Source organism: Aptenodytes patagonicus, chromosome 5 (assembly GCF_965638725.1).
Source record: "Aptenodytes patagonicus chromosome 5, bAptPat1.pri.cur, whole genome shotgun sequence".
NCBI classification, from domain to species: domain Eukaryota; kingdom Metazoa; phylum Chordata; class Aves; order Sphenisciformes; family Spheniscidae; genus Aptenodytes; species Aptenodytes patagonicus.
In genome coordinates, this window is record NC_134953.1 from 8,622,872 (window position 1) to 8,642,183 (window position 19,312).

A 19,312-nucleotide genomic window follows, 5' to 3' on the forward strand; every position below is an offset into this window, starting at 1 on the left:
GTATACAGTATAGTCAACATAATGCATCAAATATTTAGTTCTAAACTTATCAGGTGGTCTTGCTAGCATGCAACAATCTCTTATAAAAATCTGTGAGCTATATAACAAAAATATGAGCAAAACTGGAGAAAAATTACACTTAGATTTACTGCTACATTTGAACCACCAACCATACGCACTCACATTAGCGCAAGGCAAATCAACCACCGCTAGTCTGGGGCTCTTAACAGCCAACAGTCACTGAACTTCAACCACATACGTCTGGAGAAAATGACTTGTTTGCTTTATTGTGCTTAACCAATGATACCCTTTCAGAAAAACCACACTGTAAACCAAATGGGGTATCCCACATCCTAACAAAGTATCTTAAATATGTTGAATAAAAACATGAGCAGCATTACCTACAGTGCACTAACTCCTTTATAACATGCTCTTTGCCCCTCTCTCATCTAATTTCCTTCCATATTGTGCAAAAAGTCATACCTCCTATGTATGACAACAGCTGCAGATTGTACTCTTACTGCTTTTTAGACAATTTATGAGGTCCATGACTCAGTTTTAAAGGCCCACGTGACTGTGGGCTACTGAATCCTGCAGCTCATCAGCAGGAGAGATTCTGAGAATGACAAGATGAATTTTTATATTTTACATCAAATTACAGTAAGCAACAGAAGTCTTCCATGTGGCACAAGCAAATTAAACCATAAAATAAAAGATAAAAGTATAGAGAACATTATCGTGAAGAAGGCTGAGGTCTAAGGAGATTTAAAAAAAGGATGTCTCTCTGGAGACTAAACCAACCACCTCTGCAACATAAGTCCTCTGCTTCCATACACTTCAAGTCCAGGATTTTATTGCCAACATGGCAGTAATCTTTTTAATGTGGCAAGTCAGAGGGAACAAAGATGACTGAAGAATGAAATCCAATTTTTCTGGCCCATTATTACCAAAACAGCAGAGTATTTTGGGGCTGAAGGATCTGTGGTGTTCCATTATTTGAAACATTATGCCAAACAAGGCTATACAAAATAAAACAAAGACAGATCAACCACATGTGTGTCCTTTTATAATGCATTTTAGACAAAAAAATACTTGATATCAGACATTAGAAGCTAAGAGCTTTCAGAAAATAAACAAAATATAAAGTTCAATATAAAAAACAGCGTACTAAGAAATTCTGGGAAAGCTGCCTTCTCATCAGAGGTTTTGGTAATGAAAAAACTTTATGGCAATTAGAAAGCAAAATCAGTCATAATAATCCTTGACATCAGAGTAGAACTGGGTAGTTTATTATAATATATTCTCAAACATTTGTGGCTGTTGTGGCAATAAACACTACTGACGTGGAAGATGAACCCACAATGTTTCACAGGATTTCCAAAAGCTTTTCGTTCTTTTTAAACAAGAGAGTTTAATTTGAGAACTGCTTTTACGCCTGCTCTAAAACTTCTTACTCATTTGTTGTATCAGGCAAATATTAACTCCTCCTAATTTGCACAGGGCTTATTTTTGAACCATCATCCATTTCAGGGCAATCATCATTTCCGAGTACTGCTAGGCAAACTTATCAGTGAAGGCAAACAGAACTCCAAAGCAAATATTACTCATGGAGAATTTACAGCTAACATGCTTTATGCATTTCATCAAAACTTCCATATTTAGCCAGAGCTCTTCAACTTGAAGGGACTATAAACACATTCTAGATTTAGCCCAAAAATCTGTACAGGATTCTCTCTAAGATTTTGCCTAATTCATAACACAAATTTTTAGTTTACTGATGTCATAATAAGCATTTAATCTTACTTCAATTAAAATAATGAAGGCACATACACAAAACATAAGAGTACACGCAATGTAACCAATTTTTCTTTTTATTTGGCTGTGGGCTACTGTTGCCCTTCTAGATAGATGAGTCGCTCTGCAACACTGATTTTTTTTTGCCAGTGGCCATATCAACAAACCAAGGTTCTTGCTATCTCAACCCCCCTTTTCTTGTTGTACTAAAACCAGAAATTGATTTCTATTGGACATTTTGAACTGGCAAAACCAAGAACACACATATGCTACCTAAAGGGCACATACACTCAATAATATTAAGACTTTTTTGGTTTTGTTTTTCTTAAGAGTCTTCCAGCTACCAGTGGAAGCAGCTTCCATGAGTTCCAAATAAAGCTATGTATTTTCTATTAATTTAAAACTAAAACCTACCTACTGTTAAAATTATAAAAATTGAAAACTTAGCTGAATTGTAACAAGAGGACAATACATTGTATTGTACAAGTATTGTAAAACTGATGCAATGTTAAGTAGTATCTATTTACAATAAAATGTAGGTGACTTCTTTATAGCATTACAATATATATATGGTACTAATAAGAATGAAAAGACAAGATGATGATTGAACTTAGATTTTTTGCAAAAAACTCTTACTGGCTCTAAGAATACTGCTCAATTATTGTTAGGAGGCCGAGAAAATGACTTTCCAAATCCCAACTGATGCATCAGTCGCATAGGCACAAATACATTTACGTTATGAGTAGAAAGGAGGAAGCAAGAGCAAAGTCTAAGGTTTGCTACTCTCTAACTGGGCTGAAATGAGGAGAATGGAGGGAAATGTGACAGTGCTCTTCCTTCCTGTCAGTATGTCACTCGGCACCAAAATATCCCGTACTCTGTCTAATGGTATGAATTATTCTCCCAAATGGGGAAACAAGAGGAGGCAAGGATGACTCTGACTCCAGGTTAAATATATATTGACTGTGATTCAATTATAGCTTTTTAGCTATTATAGCCATTTATAGCCTTCAGCTTAGAAAATGGAATTCATGTCCTGGGTGGCATGCTAGGTGTTGCCTTCTACATGTGAAAGTCTAAATCCACCCTTGAATTTTCTACTTACTTACATATTATTATATTGTACAGTCAAGAGTTAAAAATTTTGCCTTCAGGGCAGATATTAACTGTTGAGTCTCTTTCTAGTTGGTAATACAGGCTTAAGACAATTATGGCTTAACAAAACCTATTTTCAAATCTAAACCCAATAGCTTGAACACTGTGGAAAACACAGTAAATGCTCTGCCATGGTTCACAAGTGTGTGAGCTGTACTCTAGTGTATTAATATTATCACAATTTTTCTGAAAATAAAACATTAAAGTATGTGTATTCTTTTTATGCAAAAGAGCAACAGACATAATGTTATAACATGCCCAGGAGCATTTTTTCCTAACATCTAAAGATTTATACTTTTCCTTCTCACCTCTAACACTTTTGTTTTACTTTTCATTATTGTTCACATTTGTCTTCTCTCACTAGGTCAAAAATCAAGAATGAGAGGTGCAAGCCATGAATTTTTTGAACTTAAAAGCTGCAATAGTAAATTATCAGCTCAAAGGTTCTCCTAGTCCCGTATCGCATCCCAACAGCAGCCACAAGTGGATGTCTAGACAAGAGTAAAACAAGAGCAGCACATACAATACTCTTCCAGCTGCCAACTATTTTCAGCTTAGAGGATTTCCTACAGAGATCTGCAGTCGCAGAAAGACTCAAGTACTCTTCTGATACTCTTCCCTGTCAGGTCAGTGGTGACATGACTGCTGGTGATATGAAAATTAGCAGATGCAATCAGATTATCTGTTCATTGGTAAACTAACCTCCAGAGTTATACCAGTCTCAGATTCCTCGGTTACATGATTTCTACATATCATTCTAAAGTGGTTTTGCTGCTGTACCCGTCTTCCAACCTATGATATCACTTCATCAACAGAACAGCCAGTAATCACTTATTTTAAAAACAAAATTGAAATTAACTTTTCTTACAGATGAGATCAATTCAACCTAGCGTTGGAAAAAAAAAACAACAACAAAAAAGACTATTCTAGCAAACAGATATCTCCAAAAGACAGCAGCATGCCTGTAATTCTACATTCTAGAAAGTAGGATATTTGGTTAGGGAGCATGGCTGAAGTTCAATATAAAATTGATGTGCTAGATGGACCGAGTAAAGTAGAGAATGTGCCTCCAATTACAGGGTTTTTTTTAATACCCTTTTCTGATACTTTTCTACTAAATGATAATACTGAATGTTTTTTGTTGTTCCTTTTACCACTGTACAACACTTGGTACCAGCTCTGCAATTGGGCAGATTACTATGTGGACATTTTTGCTCAAAAGAAAAGAAAGATGACACCTGCTTTCAATTCTACTGACAGAACTTTATCATCATACTGATAAAACTAAGAATGTCTTAAATTCTTATTCAGAAGGTTTGGGGGCTTTGTGATAGAAAGAAGTTCAATGCTTTCAGGATAATTAGAATCTGATAATTTTATTTAACATATTTACCGTACGAATGTTCAAACATTTGATTCTGCTGCAATACAAACCTCACAGTATTCCGTATAGGAGGCCATTCTAAAAAATTTTAACATTTTCTGTTCCTCTTCCACGAACTACATTTTACACTCCTGCTGTTACTGAGAAATGCATTAAAGGCAGGTCACATGATTTCCCTCCTATCAACAAATGATGGCTCAATTAGGCAGATAAGAATCTACAGCCCTCAGCAGAAACTCTCTTCAGCCCATTCTCAGCAGTATAAAGAAGCACTTAGGAACAGCACTAGTTCTGGGGAATGAATACTTGCTATCCTTTATATACACGCTCATTGAAAATTTCTCTTTTTCTTCAAAGAAAATTGGATCCTTCATGTTGTTGAAAATTTTCAATCACTTATAGTTTGTAAATTTTTTTTCTGCATTCAGCTACAGTTCATGATTAAAACCAATAAAATGGTGAGGAATTTTAATTTTAGCACATTGCTCTACTAATTCTAAATCGTCTCTTGGAAATAAGACATCTTAATAAGTAAATTAATAAAAACTCTAAGTTTTGACTCTAGTCCTCAAAGCACAGGGAAAATTCATATTTAAGGATGAAATTCATTCTTACCTTTCTTGTGATCAAGGGCCTTAAGAACTCCATATACAAAACAGTGCCAATGATAGTAAGCCCAGCTATAAATGCCAATATTCTCCTGGGTGCTCTCAATGGATGATAAGGTTGTTTCTGCTTCATTCCAATTACTCACACCATCTTCCATGCCCACTACCTGCCATTGTTTTGCTGAATTTCTTAATTTTAACCCTACTGTGAAGAGAAATCTATTAAAAATACTGTGGTCTCTCACTTCAGGTTATGCAGAGAGAGCAAGACAGTAAATTCAGTACCTCCCTTCTTTCTCCCATTTCTTCCATTTGTCTCATTCTTTAAGATTTTATGACTCTTTATAATGCTTAGCCTTTACTTTTCACAAAACACCTCAATGTTGTTCAGCACCAATTATACTCCATATGGTCTTAAAAAGACATGTTCAGAGGCATATGCTGAGGCATATTTCATGCTAAATACTGTTAACTGCTGTTCCCCACCATTTTCAAATTTGCAGGAAAGTATTGTTATATTGCATCTGGCAATAGCATAGTTGGCAAAAAACTATTGGGAGCAGTGACATTCTGCAAAACAACTTCAGTGACTTTAGCATAAAAAGTGGTAACAAGGCAGATCTTCTCATCTACAGATCTTCAAGGGCTAGACGTTATTAGCCACATACTACACATGGGAAACCTTGTGATTTATAAAGGGCTTTGCAATATCTATGGGCTATGGACTCAGACTACGATCTGAGTACGCTGATATTTTGCCCAAGCAGCTACATTATTTAGAAACATGAAAAAACCCCCGCTGTCCTCAACCAACATAGTCCTGCCAATAAAAACTGTGGTGCAAGTATGATTAGTCTGGGAAGGTGAGAGCATTTCTGTTGGTATAGCAGCTGTTATAAACTGTCTCCACATTAGGGTGCTTATGCCAGAGAGAAGTGTAAATCCCCAGGAGGATTTTCCACAGCAGCTGCATCAGCAAAATCCTTCTATTGTGGGCAAAATCTAAGTGCCCTTAGCTTTTGTTTAAGTCAAACCTCTGCAAGGATTAGTACGGGTGTTTTTATCTTGTTCATATTGCTAAAATGAAGTTTCGTCAGTCAAGCCCTACCTACTACCATGATGGTCTGGATAAGCCTTAGAAAGGAACAGCGTCTACCTCTATTTCTCCAACTTACAAATTTCTTCTAAAACAGCACTCGTTACTTATTCAGAGGATTCAGTATTTCCTTAAGTATTCTATCCTTAATTAAAGGAAGAAGAAAAGAAGAAAGGAGGATCTTCTTTCTTTTGACCAAACCAGACAGTCCCAAGCACATTTACCAAGCAGGTGACCCAGCGCGCTGCTGACTGGGCTTTAGCCCCACGACTAGAAGGATTAAAGCCACACCACAAAACCTTCTCAGCCCTGTCTTTAGGGCACAGTTCTATTCTTTAAAAAGAAACTCAGAAAACACCACAAAGATATCAACTAAAGCAGATGTCCCCTGAGAAAGGGGAAAGGTCTTTTCCTCTGTTGCACCAAGGCCAATCCAGGATCTGTCTTATGTCCCGCAGCCTCTTTCAAATGAACTTCCAGAGCCTGTTTTTGGAATCAGTCAATTCCTTCTTCAAATAAACCTGATAACAAACAAGACTGGCTGGACTCAGCCCTTCTGCCTCCTAAGGGACTGAAGAATCTATCACAAAGTTGTAAAAAGCCCAATCTGCAAGGCATACTATTAACATGTTTAATATGTTATCGCTGAAAATCTGTGCAGAAGCATTTTTGCAAAATATTTTTTTACTTTAAGCACACAATTACCAAGAACAATGTAGCACACTAAAATTTACTTGAGACAGATTTTTAGGATATTTATTAGCTATGCCGTAAAAACATTTTTACTTTTTAAAATAATCGTTACTTGCAGAATCAAAAAGCAGCCTTCAGGTTCCTAACCTGCTCGCAACCCCTGCTATTTCAAAACACCTGTTGTCTACAGTGTAGATCAATGCCATTCAGTACAGCTCAGTCTTTGAGCTAAGAGGAAGCATATATGAATCCCCTTGCACTATTTATACATATTTTAACATTCTATACTTTTAGTGCAAAAGTTACTGCCTTTGAAATAACAAGCACAAATGTGATCATTTCAGAGCGGTCATTTCAAAGCAAATCATTAATCGTAACTTTTTGCAAGGAAAAAAACAGTTTGGTATTTAAACAACTGCACTATCCCTATTACACACGTAAACAATAAATGAAACTATAAATTCAACTTCAGACCAAGTAGTGGGCTACCATAAATAGCTTAACTCAGCTCTCAAGTTACACACATGCACGTAGTTTTTGCTGTTAAAACTTAACCTTCTTCAAGTAAAACAGAGCACAATTGCTGTAGTATTTATATGCTGCTTTTAATGTGGCAGTTGATGACATAGGCACAAAGCATACATATTCCAAGGTTATGCAGAATACGACATCTCCATGTGTTAATGAGATCAACTCCTTTGGAAGTAAGGTGGAACTCCAAATTTCAGTCAACTGTACACAGAGTGGTGACTACCAATTTATTATAAATTTTGGTAGTCAGCATCCAAAACAAGCAAGTTACTCCAAATTAGAAAAATTCACAAATTTCAAGTTTTAGTCTTTAGAACAGTCTTAAATGAATGAATCTTTTTAAACCTTATTAGAGAAGTACTGAAACAAAAAAATAATCAAGATAGAACCAATACTGTTTCAGTCAGAGCTTCTAACCCCTCGATTTGCTGGTGCTTTAGTTTTGAGATTTTGCTCTAATAAAGTTGACGTGGTAACAGACAAAATTCTTGTGCTCTCATAAAGCGAGCATCTAATAAAGACTGACATGCAAGAGGACCTGCAGTAAAAATTTCCCTTCAAATTGACTCACCTCACCCCTTAGAGTATGAAGGCTTCCCTTTTTAATTTACATTTAAATAGTGTGTTAAGTCTGCCCAGACTTTACATATGATTTGAGACTCAGTGTCCCTAAAGGCAGAGGCATCTGTGAGCAGAGGTCTCTGCAGCAGTCTGCGGGCGGCACGGCGGGTCCCTGTCCCTGGTGGCAGAGCTGGCCCTGGTGAACGCCTCTTCTCACCACTCCCCAGACTGCTACAAAGCTCAGTTCAGCCTTTGCAAAAAAAGTAGCTCGCAACCAAGAGACTGATTTAGTATTTCAACAGATTTACAAATTCTACTAATGAAATAAAAGCATGCCCTTTCCTCTCTCTTCCACCACCCCCCCCCCCCCCCCCCAGCAATATACTTTTAAAAGAGTAATGCAATCACAACCATTATGTCAAGGAAAATTACATGCTGGGTTTATCTCTGTAGGTATCTGTCAAATGCAAAGCGCACACAACATCTTTGGAGTAATAATGATGTTTTATCATTTTAATTACAAACACTTTGAAAAAAAATCCCTCAAGTGTACCAGTTGGGGTGGTCTGAATTAACAGTAGCTTGATAGCCCAAGGGTAGCAAAAATAGATTGAGCTACCAAATTTCGTAGTAGTTATAGCAGCTGTCTTCTTGCCTCAGGGAACCTGGGTATTTAACAAAGCAGACAGCTTGGCATTGGCATCTGATTAGTAATGTGGGTATTGTTGGACAGAATACGCGTGGTTCTATTGTTTCACTGTTTGATTAGGAATTTGGAGAGCTATGGCATCATTTAGCTTTTACAGTTAGCTTCTGTATGTTCACTTACAGGTGCTGTAAAAGGATATTTTCTCACTTATCACTTGCTGCAAGCAGGGAATATTGTCTTGAACATGATCGATGAAACAGGACAGGATTTAAATGTCAGGGTCAGTTGCTTCCCCATTTCTGTGCCAAAATTTTGTTGAACCAACTGCGTAAGTTTTTCTAATTGGGGAGAAAAGGGAATAAGGTGAAAGCTTGTTCTTCCCTTACCACAGGATACAAACTATTTGGAATTTAAAATCATTTTAAAACATCATTTATTCCAGGTTAACTTTACAAGGGAAAACTTCTCTTCACAAAAGAAGTCTCAGAGGAAAAACCCAAGTGTTGGGGTTTCTGGGAGAGGGGGATTGATTTTTATTTTTCTAATCCCACAGCAGCCTAACAGTTTGGATAACCACTGGGGGTAAGAGAATCTCCAGTTCAAAACCAATCTGCTTAATGGTAAAAATCTTAGTTAACATGCTTTATCTAAAAAGGCTTGATCTCGGGGAATAACCTTAGCACAAACAACAATATTACTCTGAGGTTTGCATTTGAACTTCATACAGCCAAAAAGACCCCCCACGTGGCTCTTCGCTCTTTCGTTCTTTAAGTATACATCACAAATTATTGGTGCTTGTTGGCAGAGTTCAAATCACTGAACTCATTGCAAATAGTCTACTTCAGCTAGAAGTACATTCTTTTACTCTATCAAATCCATCTGAGGTAATAAGACTTGATGTTTTATTCAACAGAGCTGAGGAAAATTGTTGCACAATAGGTTAATTCAAAATGGCAGCATAGAAAATGCATCTGTCAGTGGGGATCAAATTACAGGGCAAGCTCCTCTCAAAGCTTAGAAAAACAAGTCTGCAGTTCTACAGATTATGTGCATGTGTGTGTTTAAAGGGGTGGGAAAGGAGCTAAATATCTGAGCTAACCTCCAATTAAAGTCAATCATAAAAACAGCCAATTTAATGAGTACGGATTTCTTTGGGTAATTATAACACCAACCACTTTTTTTCTCCCTCTCTTAAATCTGTAATTCTGCCTTCTTGTTATTGCTTGCTTTGTCATTAATCGCCTCAGGAACTTGATTTCCTAGCAACAGACTCGGCCACCAAACATTTGGCTCCTGTTCAACATTCTCTTTGTGAAAAATGGCACTGCTATTGCCGCCTGGCTGTTGCAGCTAGACTGCCTGTGTAAGTGCTCTAATAATGCATTCTTCTAAAAAACACCCCAAAATCACATGATAAAAGGAGCGATGACTGAGCTTCACTAATTACTGTGCTGAAGAAGTCTATCTGCAATTTAAAGGCTACTGGGGTAGGAGGGGAATGACAGGGAAGGAAACGTGTATGTTCTTCATATAAATAAACATAATTAATAACATAGAGGTGAACATTTAGAAATAAATGTTTTTACAATGTTAGACAGATTCTCATTAATTTTCTATTATGGAAAAAGGAGCTACAACCTTTCTTAAAAGTTGATGATGCATTTTTCCGCATAAAGTACAAAGCATTCATCTTCAAAGAATGACATCTTGAGGATCAAACTTCGCAAAAAATAAGAAAAAAAAGGTTCTAATTCACTTTTCCACATAAGTCACTTGAGAAAACATTGCAAAATTGTCTATGCATGAGAAGTTATACCTGAAATGGTAGCCTAATGCACGCCGCACCCTAAATACATCACAGAATGACATAACACATGCTGGTGCCAGTTTAGATAAAACTCTTTTTTTGCATTTTGATCAAAGAAATAAAGCTGGGAATTTCTGTATTTATGAGAAAGAAAGTATTTTTCCCATATTTGTTTTGGAAGCCAGTAAATGGTAGATTTGCTTCCTGGTTAGATACAGAGTCTATCATCTCTCCACAACGAATGCATCACACTTCAGCTATAACTTCCAGAAAACACAATCCCTCAAGATGGTGGGTTTCAGGAAGGCGATGTTATCCCAGGCCAGCAAAAAAGGCCACAGCTAACTGTTGCTAGCTGCAGCTTCTTCTTTATGGTTAAGACATCCAGAATGGTGTTTTCCTGGCCATAAACCCTATTCATTATTGTGAGAAATAGTTTCACATGTCAAATGGCATACATACTGATGCCAGAGCACTATAGCAAAAGTTATCAACGGAAAAAGCAAGCTATTGTGGAGCTATTCAAACAAATGTCTTTTTTTAGGGGATATTTTGATTCCTGCCAGTGTCTGTCTCTCTCGTTTCCCATGATGCACACACAGACCCAGCACATCTCAAAGAAAAAAACCTATCACAATCCACTGTAAATTATCATACTCATCATAACAGCAAATTACAATAAAAATGCCTTCACTGAATATGCCTCTGAAAGGAGGAGACAGCACAAAAGAAATTTCATTTATACTTACATTGTTATAATAATCAGCATTTTTTCTCAAGTAGAATAGCCAAACCCCATGTAAAATACTGTAGAATGTTATTTAAGCTTTGCTACACATTGCTGACATCCAGCTTATGTTTTGACAGACTCATGTTGAAACCAGATAATTCCACCATCAAGCCCACTACACCACCAGAGTATCTCTCTGCTTAGACAAGCACTTAGGCATTAAAAGAAAATAAATATAAAAATACCACAGTATTTGTTGAAACATACCAGGGTGGTTGGGGCTTTAAAAACTTCTCCAGCAGATAGGTATGTTACATTGGGTTCATTATCACATGCCGCAACACATGACATTTCCTACTTGAAACTCAGCCTAAGACCAGAATACCTGGTCTTGATCAGAACTGTCATTAACATCAAAATAAACTACGCTTGCCATTAACTTTGTAAACACAACAGAGATGCTGAAGGTGGTGAATGTAATTTAATTGTGGGCTAACAAATCTAAGCAGCATTAGGAAATTTTATACTTAATGTGGTTCTCACCATTGAGAAATTTCTGTTATTTGCTACATGAAAGTAGGAGAAGGGAATGGTTTAAACTTTTATGGATTGTGAAATAACAACAGCCCATGCAGAGCTTACTGAGTGAAAGTGTTATCTTACCTGAATAAAAGGTTGTATGGCAATACTGGAAGTGAGCAACCCCAAATCCAGCTGCACAGAAATAAGTCTTAGAGCTACAAAAAAAAAAGTTTCATTGCTCCTCTACTCTTTACCTACAACAGGTAGCACAGGAGCTGAAGCTTTTAGGCACTGTAAATTCAAAAAGCAAAGACAAGGGATCATAATACATAAAGTACAGTGTAAAAATGGTCCCACATCTCTTTAACGAACACAGATAAGCATGAGCATCAGCAATGCCGTACCTATATGAAATGGCTAGGCAAGAAGTCTACGTAGATATTACTGAGAAAAGCTTTTTAAGCACACAAACTATATCCGCAAAATACAAATTCAAATACAGTCCCTAAACAACAATCTATTATTTTCCTTTGTACAGAAAAGAGACAAGCATTTTATTAGAGGAAGATCTGTTTGGTTTCTGGGAGCTACTTAACGGATCCATTCTAAGCTAAGACTGAAGTTACTGCAGATTGGGAACCTAACTGCAGTCAATACTGCCATTTCATATGCTTAGTAAAGGAAAGTATTTAAGAAAAAAAACCTCACCAAACAACTGAAGCACTGAAGGAACTCTCAAGAACACATTTATTACTTCAGCTCCAAGATAATATCAGCACCAAATGACAGTCTTTCACCCACCTAATGCCTCCAACTGCAACCATTAAATGAATGCAGGTGTTGGACTGAAGAACAAATTAAATAAAGCTAAATAACTGGCAGAAATAAGGATGGCTAACTGGAACAAGAGAAAACACACATCTGGGAAGCACCACACTTGTGGCAATAATGTTCAAATACATGCAGAAAGTTAAAATTCAGCTGTCTGTATGAGCAAGCAGTATCAGTTGTCACAGAGTTAAGATTTTACAAGGTTAAGTGCAGCTTTTAATGAAGGAAAGCATTTTCTCCTTTTCCATTTTCTTCCCATAATGAAAGGACAAGTGCAAAATTCCTTACTCACATACAGTAACACAGAGGTGCTAATTGGAGTCAAATGACAACTAAAATTCTCCTCAGTTTTTCTGCTCTCCTAAGTAACTCTTATCAGCAGATTTTTTTTTTTAATCAAAACCATTGACAATAAAAATATCTTTGCATTCCAGGCCTTCGTAAGATATGAAAATTAATAGCTTTACACTGCAAGTTGCATTAAAAATGTTAAAATATTTGTGTGCAATGTCAAAGAAACTGAGCACCAGCAACTCCCATAGATTTCTGTTGGCGCTAGACATTGATGATCTTAAAAAAACCAAACAAACAAAAAACAAAACACAACACAACCCCCCCACAACCCAATACATGTTATAGAACTCTTAGAGATGCCTACATAAATACAGTACTACCACCAGTTTATTAAATGCCTCTGAAAATAAGACAAACAAGATGCCCAAATATGGAATTTTATCACCCAAGTTTGTAAGATGCAACTCTAACACACATAAGAATTCTAAAATGCAAGTCCTGACAGAAAGCATAGATTCACAGAAAGAAAGAAAAAAGATAAAAAAGAAAAAAACACATACAAGAAACACAACTTAAGATTATTTTCATGTCAGGTTGTGTCCCATTCACAATTACAGAGACAGAATGACAATGTTTAGCGTTACCGTAACTCTCAACTTATTCTGAAATAAGGGAAATGTCTGAAGACGACACATTTTCTAGCCCCAGTAGGAACCAAATAAAATCCCTCACAGTGAATTCTAATCAGACACCAGCAGCACAGCTAGCTGATCCACAGCGAAATGAATATGACAGACTGGAAGATACGATGTCAATAGTAGAAATTACTGCAAGTATATGAATTATATCTGGAGAAGGGAAAGAAATTGCATAGACTTTGACAGCACATGTAATCTACCTTAAATGATGCAAAGTAGAGTAATTTTAAAGGATTAAAATACACCTTCAAAGTTTACCATCTTTGAGAAAGCTGGGGCAGCCTCTGTATTTTGCTTCTATCTGTGATTTACAGGGTCCTATTCTTTGCTAGTCTTTCTCCAATTTGTCTGCTGGATCTGATTACCAGATGGCTAAAATAAATGTATTGTGCTCACCCACGGTAACAGAAGTTGTCTTTAAGGGTTCTGTCACGGCTTCACTATCTTTTCCTTTGTACCTACTCCTCCCTCAGTGAATTGATTAGATTTCAGAGCTAAGTTTCATCTGAGGGCCATTCTGTTGAATGCTGCATTGAAAAGCATATTATCTATTCTAGGAAGCACATACAGATGACCACAGGATATCACAGACCTGTCCTAAAGCAATAACTGCCCTACTCCGCCAAGAAAATAGATTGACAATCTCAGGACACGCGTTTCCAGAATAAGTATCTGTCACTAACATACTTTCTAATGCAATCCAAGTAATAGGTGACAGTTGGATAGAAAGAAGGAAATGAAAAACAACATATGCACAATGCAAAGTCAAGGAAGGTAACAAGACTAAAGTGAAAACAGACAACAGTAGACAAATTAATGACTCTGAGAGCTACCCTGTACCTCAGGAGTGGTAATTGTTCACTACATGGTTTTGTTTAATCTGGTAAACTGCTACAAACCTGCAAGTACAGAAGCTAAATCAAAGAAAAGGGCATGAATGCACTGTAGCATGAGGGAATGTGTACGGTTCTACACACTGTCTCCTTTCCTTAAGTACAGTTACACATGTAATCTGTGATCTGAAGTGATAACACTGTCCTAGAAATCTTAGATGAACTCATCCTTGAGTGCTTTTGCTACAGGTGTGAACCAGGTTCTTTACCCAACAGATCTCCTCCTGCAATCAGATGTTTCCCTAATCTGAATTCCATTTTGCAAATATCTAATTTATTAGCACTTCAGTGTTATTTATTTATCCATTACATATGCGCATCTTGGGTTTTATTTTCAGTTTAGTACAATAATTCTCTGTCTCTTAGTCAAAGCTTGGATGTCATAGAACTGACATCTGAACAACAGTTTTTAATATATATGAAAATAAGTATAGTGAATCACCTAGTCAAAATTTAAGTGATCAAACTGACTGAACACACAAGAGTGGCTTCAGAACTAAGATAAGATGAAGGCTGTATCTTAAAAACCCCAAACCTCTTTCTCACCTCATGTAACGTTTCCCACTTTTCCTGAAGAATCTCCACTAAGGTTAAATTTTCTAAATTGTGTATTGGAAGCTTCATTGGTAATTATATATAAGCATGGTAAAATTAAAACAAAACAAAACAAAACAAAAAGCTTAGTGCAGTATACCTTTTGGCAACATTTGTCATTCTTCTTCTTTAATTAAAATACATTCTTAGCCTTTCAATATTTTTTTAGCCAATAGCATTAATTCCTAAGCATGGCATTTGGAATAGACTGAGGTATAATTATTGGGAAATAAAAAGCCCGGAACACTTGAAAAACAGAAATAAAAAATGAGTAGACAATGCACCTATGTATTTTTTTAACTGCAGTACAAACATATGGTCATAGCAGTGGGATGCATTTTCTTTGTATACTGAGAAGGTTATAAGTATTTTTTGACAGTTATAAAGGGGCAGTCTTGGCCATACACAAGAATCAATAACAACCATGTAAAGCCTGCAGCAGTGCACACTAACAGGCTGTAGGAGACATTAACGCTAGCTAAAAGAAATAACTGTATTTTCAATGAACTTGTTCCTCCTGGATAATCAATTTTTTACACTTCTTACCAGCTGTTCCCACATAGCTCAGGTAGCAGAATGGCAGCAGCTGTCATACAGAATCCATATATTACATGCATGTTATGAGGTTTTAATCTGTCATAGATGTTTTATGTTTGCTAATTTTGATCAGTCGTATCAACTTGAGAGCAAGATGAAAAGAAATTCACCACTTCTATTTAGGCAAGATGTAATCTACACAAATACACTAATCTGGCTTGATTCATTCTAGATGGCAAAAAAAGAATACTAATTGTGAATCTACTAATGCCCCATCCTCAAAACCCCCTTTATTCCAGAAGTAAGATTTCATCATTAAAATCAGTTTGCACCACCGCCCACATTCAAGAGATTTGTCACAATCATTGTTTCTGAAATATTGAGTTATAAGGTGCTGTAGTAATTACTATGGAATAAATAGCAATTAAGATTGTTCACACAAATAAGCTCAAACTGTTTGCAGTGAATAATTATGCTAATAGTGTTTTTCTACATAATTTGTGCATCCTTCACAACAATTTACTAGAAAATGTGAAATGTAAATTTGATGCACTACTACAAAAGCTCTGAAAATATGTTTAGTTGTTATGATTTTTTTCCCACTAATTCAAGAAAGCGCACAACTAAAACATACTTCTACATTTGTACATTTAAAGTTGAAGAAATTGAACTATAGTGAAATTGAAGCATTTTCTTTCATTGTATTCCTACAAAATCATCCTAAACCATATGCAACAGACATGCTCATTGCTTAAACCTCACAATGTTGTAACACAAATTTGAGCAATTTGAAAGAAGCTGAACTTACTGCTATATAATAAACTTTGGCCTTTTCCACCAACTTCCAGTTCTTCTCCAGATCAAGATGCTTTTCCTTCTTATAGCAATTAGCAGCAGCGAGGTTAGCTACAAGAGACCTGAAAGTGATTAAAAACAGGCATTAGATCCTCTTTAACTAACACTACTGGAAATTTGTCTCAAAGAACAAAATTTCTCGAAGATAATCAAAGATCTTAAGGAACGTAAAAGCAATTAACAAAGAGCACCATAAAGCACATATACTTCATTTGACCATTTCATAATATTTAAATAATATATTTTAAATCATACATTAAATACAATTTAAATTTAAACCATATATTAAATAATGTATTTTAAATCCAGCTACATAGTTTATGTAACCTATCACTGTTACACTGTTCACGTGCCTTCATTTGCTTAGAATCAACCTTTGTTGCATTTTGTGATCAACTCCCTCTATACAGTATAGCATCTGCAGATTTTCATTAAAACTCTTCCAGTACCTAACACCTAAAGGAAAGTAGCTACTCCAGTTTATCTTCTGAAAACTATTTTCCCTCACTAGAACCAGAAAGTTGATGGATATGTATGTCTTGCCTTTATCATTTTCCAATGAATAGTTACATTATTTAAAAAGGGATTTGTTTGGGGTTTTTTCCCCCTGTTAGGTTCATATTTTCCTTTAGCAAATGAAAAAGGGTCACATTGCTACTTTTAGATGATGAATCGTTAAAGAAAAACACTTTGGCTTAGCTGCGTATTACTGGAAAACTACCAAAAACTCATTTGTACTTAATTCTTTCCTAACAAGTTATAACACAAGCCATGGGACACAAATTCCATTAGCAAGAACAAAAATACTTGTATTATATTTACTTTGTTACATGTAAGATACATTCTATTTTAAATCCTCCTCTTCAGTCATTCAATTCAGCCTTATGAAACACACAAAACTTACAGATGTACTCCTAAAAACAGGACATGAAAAGATGGTTATGCACTAGCTCTCCACTCTGGCTACCATGACCAAATCCTTCTGTGCAATTTTATTATGAGAATGTTTAATAACATCCAATATTTAGAGAAAGGGAGTTGGGGAAACAGAGATTTCCATGCTGGCACACAGAGTTTTAAATTTAATTTTCAAGATTTAATAATCATAAGATGCACCTTTAACATGAACGCATCACTGTGTTGTGACATTTAAGCACATTAGCCAGATAAATAATGTGTAATTACACATACAACATATGGCTATTGAAAACGTTAGCCTTCTCCAATGTGCATACAATTGATGTTGTATGTATCATCCTTTTCCATATAAATGCTACTACAATCCAGAGGCAACCGGTTGGAGTGAATTGCTAGTCTGCTTCTACCGAGTTATGCTTCTGCATCCAGACTGAGTATCATGTACAGCTGTTAGGAGGTAAGTAAACTAGGAATTCTTGAAAATGTAGTCCGCCTCAAAACAGCATCTTTTCACTATCACCATTTCTGTTTGTCCTATTCAGTAAAAAACAAACAAAAGCCCAGAAGAATCTCTTATGAAGACAGCAACCAAGTCTCCCTGTAAAATTCCTGAAGCACTCATCATTGACAATCCCTGTAAGTTAAACAGATCAAGTATATAAAAATTAAAACAAAAAGTCAGACGAACTTTTTCTGAATATATCAAAATACATAGCACAGTTCTGTGTCATTTCATCCCAGGAATATTCTTGGGGCTTATCTCTTTAATTCTAGAGCCTAAGGCAACAAGAACTAATGTGAATTTGGAAAATTAAAAAAAAAAAAAAAAAAAAAAGTATAAACAAATAGACCAAGCCTCTGTAGCAGTACAAATAACAGGGCAAGAAGTTTCATTCTTGATGAATATTATCATTTCGATGACAAGAAATCCACAGGAAAACCAAATAAATCCAAGAAAGACATGTGCATAACTGTGGTAATTTTCTGTAAACCAAATTTAAAAAGCAAGTTAAATCTTTCAGTTTTGGCAAACCCTAAATATCCATCAAGGACCTAGCTGAAAAATCTTGTCTGCCTACGTATGTTGCTAAGTGAAAAGCAATTACATTCCAGGAAACTAAGCAAAGACTCTCTCTATGTTTCCTTTCACTTATCACATGCCCCTGAAACTGTAAACCTAGCTCTCTGTGGCTACATCCAACTGTAGAGGTGCTCTGCACGTGATGCGTAATAAAAGATCGTTACACTGAAGACAAAGCACGAAGCTTTTCCAAATTAAAACTGTAAGTCTAACAGCACTAAGTTCAGCATGTGGGACACAGAGAAGGTAGACGTTTTTTCCAGTGAAATACGGTAATTGGAGACAGCCAGAGTGCTTCAAATCAACAGCTTAATGAAGACTCTGTGCATTTGGGTATGTCTGAGCAGAACGCACAAATCAAAGTAACAGATTATGACGGAGTGTAGGTACTACTTTAGAGTTTAATCATGTGTTAGGATTTTCTTGAAAAGCTCTGAGAAAACAAAGCGCATTAGTATTGCTAAACTACAGAATTCAGAGTGGTAATCGGGAATTAGCTCAGAACCCTTTTCTGCAAAAAGCTAGACAGACTTAGCAGAAACGAAAAACATTCACATCAGGGCATCTGGAATATAAATATACACAGCCGCTTACTGGGAAAACCAGGAGTGCTATTAGCCAGCTCCTCCAAAAGAGACAAGAAAGCTGAATTACCTGAAGAAGGCAGTTAGCACGTACCTCAATTGGGACAAGAGATTAATCAATAAACAGAGTTATCAACTGGGGCCAGGTTGAAGTGATTCTTACAAAAACAGAAAATGCTGAAAACCAAGAAACAATCAGAGGGTAATTAAAGATTGAGAATAAACTTGCTCTCACCAGAAGAGGGGGGGTTGCACAATAAAGCCTTTAGCAGCAACCATTGGCCATTTTTTTCTGTCTCCCAAGGCGGGAAGTCAGTCTCATGTACTCCCTGCACACTCTCAAGCATGTTCTAAAACAGCGATTGAGATGAAGCCACTGCCTCTAGTATTTGAGCAAACATTTGATATTAAGAGAGAAAAGTGTTCTATGTTAGTAAACCAAAAACACCGCTTAATAAGTTAAAGAAGTACTTGCAGACATTTTTATGAATAAATTT

General features: G+C 36.3%; 1 protein-coding gene across 3 annotated transcripts in view; it reads right to left on the minus strand.

Moving 5' to 3' along the window:
* Positions 1–19,312, minus strand: part of ADK (adenosine kinase) — a 306,651-nt gene that overhangs the window by 137,262 nt on the left and 150,077 nt on the right. For all 3 annotated transcript variants that reach the window (XM_076338471.1, XM_076338469.1, XM_076338470.1), the window contains exon 6: positions 16,186–16,294. In XM_076338471.1, the coding sequence (XP_076194586.1) occupies positions 16,186–16,294 (109 nt within the window). The remainder of the gene's footprint in view (positions 1–16,185; positions 16,295–19,312) is intronic.